Source organism: Dendroctonus ponderosae, unplaced genomic scaffold (assembly GCF_020466585.1).
Source record: "Dendroctonus ponderosae isolate FM_Combo_2020 unplaced genomic scaffold, Dpon_F_20191213v2 Dpon_F_20191213_1, whole genome shotgun sequence".
NCBI lineage: Eukaryota > Metazoa > Arthropoda > Insecta > Coleoptera > Curculionidae > Dendroctonus > Dendroctonus ponderosae.
In genome coordinates this window covers 41,364,263-41,370,819 of record NW_026017110.1, presented here as the reverse complement: position 1 = coordinate 41,370,819, position 6,557 = coordinate 41,364,263, and the positions used below count along the sequence as shown (strand labels likewise).

General features: G+C 34.5%; 1 protein-coding gene across 5 annotated transcripts in view; it reads left to right on the top strand.

The window, feature by feature from the left end:
- Nucleotides 1-6,557, top strand: part of LOC109532970 — a gene marked incomplete at its 5' end in the record, with an annotated part of 153,518 nt that overhangs the window by 87,295 nt on the left and 59,666 nt on the right. For all 5 annotated transcript variants that reach the window (XM_048660492.1, XM_048660493.1, XM_048660491.1 and 2 more), the window contains 1 exon segment: nt 2,321-2,459. In XM_048660492.1, the coding sequence (XP_048516449.1) occupies nt 2,321-2,459 (139 nt within the window).

Genomic DNA, 6,557 nt, shown 5'->3' with positions numbered 1-6,557 from the left:
CTAAGGCACATATATACTAAACAAGGGCAGAAAGACCGATTGGGTCGATAGCCTTTTTCTGTAGGAAATAAAGATTATTTATATATATATATAAAGCAAATACCTGCTGTGAATATAGCTAATTTTTAATCAAAACTTAAAAATAACGGAAGCAAACAAGTTTTTAAATGTTATTGATATACGTTTCGGTTTGTATTATCTTCAGTAAATAATGCAGCCCCTCAACCTTTCGATCGCTGTTTTATGTGTGGGCTTTACGGTTTATTATACCGCGATTTTTTGCGCTTCCACTGTCAAGTTAAAGCCTCCACATAAAAGGGTGGACTAAAACGAATGCCGTTTAGATGATTAGTTAGTTAACCGATGATATCTTCGTTTACTACAAATGATCTTTTCTGAAAAGCATGGTTAGTTAGTTGGGTTGAAATAAATAACAGTAAAGCGTATTTCTCTCCGCGTTAAATAACTGCAAAAAATCATACGGTTGGTACTTTCTTTTTCTTTCTTCATTAACATCGTGATTCATTTCATAAATCGATGTGGAAATATTTGCATTGTTGTAAACTTTCACATTATGGCCATACTGTCTCACAGCAGTAAAATGTGTAGAATATTTAACATTAGTCTGCTAGTAGAAGGTCACCATTATTTAATGCATTTATCCTATGTCATTTGGAATGGTTTTTTAATGTAGCAATGTTTGCGGAGCGAAAATTTATTCGCTGATAAAAAATACTAGAAATAGAAACAGCACAGAAAAAATGTTGGAAACAGGAACTAATTTGTTCTTCGATCTGATAAAAATGTTGCCGTTACTTATGACTAAAATTGTATGAAACATATAATTTACATTTTTTTGATTCATTTTACGAAGCGTTTATTTAATATTGCATTGGCTGTTTGCTGGTTTCAGTTCTCGCAAGCATTAAATAAAGTAATATTTACATGTAAATGCCCCGTTGATTGTTTGCAATATGCGGTCTTGAGCTTGTACAATAACAATGTCTTTGTTTGATATACCCACAAAACTTTTGCTTGCTATTCATAAATAGCATTGCATTAATATGATTATGGTGTTTATTAGCAAATATAATAAAGAACCTGCACGGAAACTTCAAATTATTTGAGTGAAAGCTGTTTTAATTAGTTATGGGTGTGTCGAGTTGTTTTCATAATAGAGAGATTACTAGTATCTCATAAGTAATAATGGAGATAATAATTCGAATTACTTAATCTTATTCAATATTGTTATGGTAGGGAAGCAATAGCAATCTCTATTTCGATATGTTTACAGGTTCTCTAAGATCCAATAGCTTTTTTTCTTGTAAAATTGTAGTCAATATCGTGAAAATGGGACTGTCAATCAGTCAGCTCACTGAAATAAATCTCGAATAGTTCAATTAATAATTATTTTATGTTAATTAACTATCTGTGTCGTTGAATTTGTGTCTTGTTTGCATCTCTTTGTCTACATAGGTAAAATTGTATTCAACTTCTATATATTTCTCTTTCGTTTTTAATTCGAATTGTTTCTCCAAAGCTTCATATTTATTGTGCATTTCCGTGTTTCTCGTCACCCGAATTACCTGTAAATTAAAATACTGCATTCCGGGCAAACACCTGCTATCGCATCTCTCTTTGATATCATTAATCGCATATTGTCGCGAATGTTAATTTAACTGTCGTTCCGTATATTTAATTCTTTTTTAAAGGTTAATCGAATTAATTCGATTCCTGCCATCGAATAGTTCGGTGAGCATTTTAAATATTCATCAATAATATTGCTTACTAATTCGTTGAAGTCCAAAGCATGCCAAACTGATTATAATGTTTACGAATATGTTTTACTGTTATAACTGACGAGCCTAATAGGTACAGCGTTAATTTTCACATATCTTGGCACATCTAATGCCATTAATTTTCTAACTGAAATACTCTTTAACATCACCTGCTTTCAGCAATAGTAAAACACATACAGCGACGCCTTAGATATGGATGGCAACCTGCTTGGAACATTAACACGAAAAGTGTCAATATTTTCATTTCATTTACATAAACCAGTCGTCTAAATTTCTGTTTCTGCCTGATGCCAAACGCGTGATATTCACATGACCATTCATCTTATCAGCACTAGGGCTATTGTTGTAATTCTATTTTTTACAATATTTTAAGCTTATGTTTTCTGAGTTGGAATTTCCAGCTTTGTGAGTTTTGTTACATATTTGTCACCAAGATTCGGTGGACCGAGCTGATTGAATTATATATTTAGGATTGAAGTTGAAAGAAAATGCAAATTGAAGGTAAATTTATTTAATTTCAGGTGATAGCGAAGCCATGGGTATTGTCTCCTGACACAAACACGGGGGACCTGACAAAATTGTGCAACCACAAGCGAAAAATAATGACTATGGCCTCGTTAGACTGTAAACCGCCCGACCTCGAGGGTAAAATGAGGAAAGGTAGGATTATCATTTTTACTCGGTTTTGTGTTTGGTCCTGTTTTATAAATTACGCGGTTAATTCGCCCCATTGTGCTTTTAAAATCGCCCCGTTAGCAGAATGAAATTAGGTTTGGAGATTTCAATGATTAAGTGAACGAGCTTAAAATATGTGTGTTCCACGTACGCGAAATTACTGTATATGTATATTAATAATGGAGTAGTACTTACTGGACCAGTATAAACAAATAACATTTTATTATTTCAATAAAAGCTCGTATAGAACAATTGACTGTTTTTAAATCATATTTATTGTTTTGAGATTGAGAGCTTTTGTTTCACTTATTTCGGATTGGCATGAACACCTTGTATTACTGGGATATATTATTTGATTCTTTGTTCAAATATTGGAAATTAGTTTTTAACACTGTCTTTAACTTTCCACGAAATGTACTGCTACTTCGTTTATAGAAATTCGGGATTTTCAGTTATTTTAAAACCAAACTTTGTTTGCATATACAATTTTCTTCCAGTTTATTTTAATTAATGTACAAATTTGTATCTTTTGAATTTTATAAATAATATTATGCCATAATTTTTTAAACATTTCTGTTATACACTAATGGACCAAATGAGCGCACCATCTATACATTTCAAAGAAGAAATATTATAAACCCTACATACTTTTATCAAAATTTAAATCATTGTATTTTAAATTAAAATGAGAATGTTTTCGAAAGAAAAATTAAAACAAAGCATGAAGATAGCTTATCAGATTTTTGGTAAAAATTTATGAAAAATACATTTTGAAATTCAGGTAAAGTTTTCGTCTTTAACCGATTCAATAGCGTGTATTGCCGCCTCTAGCTCGAATAGCGTCCCTCAAACGTCTTGGAATGCCATACAAAAGATTTATAATGAATTCTTGGGGTATGTTGTGCCATTCTTGAAGAACCGCGTTTTCCAGTTCAGCAAAGTTCTCAGGAGTACAATCTCGTCGTCGAAAACGTCGTTTCAGCTGATCCCAAACATCTTCAATCACGTTAAGGTCAGGACTACGCGCTGGCCACTCTAAACCAGGATGGCCCACTTTTCAAACGCGTATTACCGTACAAGCCATTTGAAAATACTGTATTTTACCGTACCAGAGATTTTGAAAACAGAAAGGTCCAGCAAAACAAAAAAGGTCTTCAATGTGGATTCCATAAATCCAGATTGAAGGCTGAGGACATGGCTGACATAGGTCTCAGACATGAAAATGGCCTTCGCACTGGTTAAAAGCAAGGTCCCATGGTGTCTACCGTACAAATATACCAAAATACCGTACAATTGGCGTACGGCAACGCGTTCGACCTACACTGTACAATTGCCCAAGTACCGTACATGTACTTGTAATTACCGTACGAATGGCCCTGCTTAAAACGTTGAATGCCAACCTCACTAAGATATATTCGCGCACGATCAGAGCTCGGTGCGGTCTTGCATTATCATCCATAAACAAGAAATTGTCGCCGGAAGTGCAAAAGGTACGACATGGTTTTCTAAAATCTCTTGAGTGTACTTCTGGGAAGTTAATGGTCTTCCTCGGATCACCACAAGGTCCGTACGAGCCTCCAAAAAAATTCCACCCCAAAACATTATTGACCCACCACGGAAAGCCAGATGGGACCATACATGCTTCGCTCTATCTTTCTCCTGGTCTTCTCCAAATAAAAACTCGCCCGTCCGAAGATTTTAAACCCACTCTAACTTCATCAGTAAACAAGACTTTCTTCCAGTCATCCAAAACCCAATCCACGTGTTCTCGAGCAAACTCGAGCCTAGCTTGCTTGTGGGCTATAGTTAAGAGAGGACATTTTGCAGGATGTTTTTTACTCAGTCCGGATTCATTGAGCTTTCTTCTTACCGTTTTGGAAGAAATTGCAACATTTCGGGTATTTTCAATTTGTTTTTTTTATTTCATTTCCGGTAATAAACTGATTTCTTAAAGCAGTCGTATCAGACGATCGTGCACTTGGTTTGTGGATCTTGGTCGGCCTTGCCCTGGTCGTGTAGCATGGCAACCTGTTTCCCTAAAACGCTGAAGACATCGACCAATGGTGATGATTGATAATGGTGTGATGAACACCCAACCTTCGGGCGACCTCACGTTGGGAATACCCTTCTTCCAACAAGGTGACAATTTTGACCGCGTCAAACTCACTTACATTTCTTCCTGGGGACATTTCAGTGCGAATAAACTTTAATTACACACCCAAGTTAGGAAAAAGGCAAGAAAATTGAATCGAAAACATCACACTTGCTGAGAACAATGATGGGATGTTGCAAATGATACAAAACAAGTAGAAACTTGCATTGGAATGAATCGAAAGGGATTAAAAGACAATTGGGGAAAAATGATTCATTCGAAAATGTTTAGGTGGTACGCTAATTTTGTCCATCAGTGTAGTTTAGAGTTTAGAAATGGTTATTTATTTGCTCACTGCAAATGCACTGGATGATGTAAAAAAAATTGCAAATTGCCAAATCATAATGCTTTATTATTTTTTCCTGTAGACAAAACAATATACTTCAAATCTCACAACTTGCAAAATGATTCTCCGATCTGTAAAAGTGTATTTTAAGTTTATTTTGCGATAATCTCAGCTTTCAGAAAGACTAATTTTTTCAGTAGTTTTTAACTCCTCCAAAGTACAAGTTAGTGACCCAAACTAAAGCGTTTACATCGAATATCCTAATCACGTCCGGTTTGGTATTGACTAAAACAGAATTCAAATTATGTCTCTCTGGCATTGGAACTAAATTGAAACAAGATTTAAAATCAAACGCAATATCGACGCGACAGTAAATTGGAAATTTAAAACGCGTTTCCAATTTAATTGGTAAACTCTTAGCGGTAAACCAGACCACAAAACTTAATATGTATCTACACATGCACGATAGAAATTTAACGCTGAACAATTTCAGAACAGTGGATGAGGCGTGTTACATTATGTCTTTGTGGCTTAATTAATATCGTACTGCTGCGACTGCATGAACAGTAAGGACACTTGGCCATATCTGAGAAATATACGATTGACCCTGAAAGAAATATTGTGATCATATTGACTATAGGAAACCGTTCGAAATTATGATCATCCTGTGTACAGAGTAATTCAAAATTGCCACATTGCCATTGAAAAATCACATTTAAAACACTGATTAAAGTTTTTTTTTCAAAAATTTTACCTAAAAGCATTGCGAAACTTGTTTAAACTTAGGCAGTTTTTCTATTGCTCTTTCTGAAATAGCAGATTGCCAACCATTGGGTACTCAGGCAGCTGTTTTTTAACAAACATATCTCAAGTCTTTAGCTTTGATTTGTGATTAGTTTTTAAATTGTTTTCTTCGAGTTTACATTCTTTGGCAGATGGCTGCTGAATGGAGTAGACATCAATAACAATTGACATTATTTTTAATTCTATACACGATGCCAAGCACAGACGCATTCAAAGCAACTCATTTCAAAGTTTCGCGCAGATTTTAGTTTATTATGGAGAAATAGTCGTTTGCATGTGCGAATCAAAAATTGTTTTGCCAAATTTCTAATTGCTGAGTTTTTGTCGAATAGCTTAGTTTTTAGTGAGATTAATGTTTCTAATTATTTTCTTCTATAATTATTAGCGCACTAGTGCGGTAATAAATCTGTCGATCATTTATTTTCATTCAGCATTTATGTTGTAAAGCTTCCCATAATTTTACTATAGGATGCTGTCATCGGCTTTTTTAAGGTCTACAAATAGCAAATGCACTAACTGGTTGTAAGCGATTTTTTCCACAATTTGAGTCAGCGTAAATAGGTGGTCAATTTGAAATCTTCCTACTCTCAAACCGGCTTGCTATTGTACTTCTATTGTACTGTATTCATATTCTATCTTGTTTTGGAGTGTTCTTTTTTGTATACAGGGTGATTCAAAATTGGCGTCATTCCTTTTAAGGGGTGATAGAGGCTTCCTTGGGGAGTACCAGAAAAACATTAAAAAAATTTTTTTCGAAAATTTCTAGAAGATATTAACAGTTGAAGATCGAATTTCAACTTTGTTATTAAGCATTATTTTGAAAAAATCCCACGTTGGATTG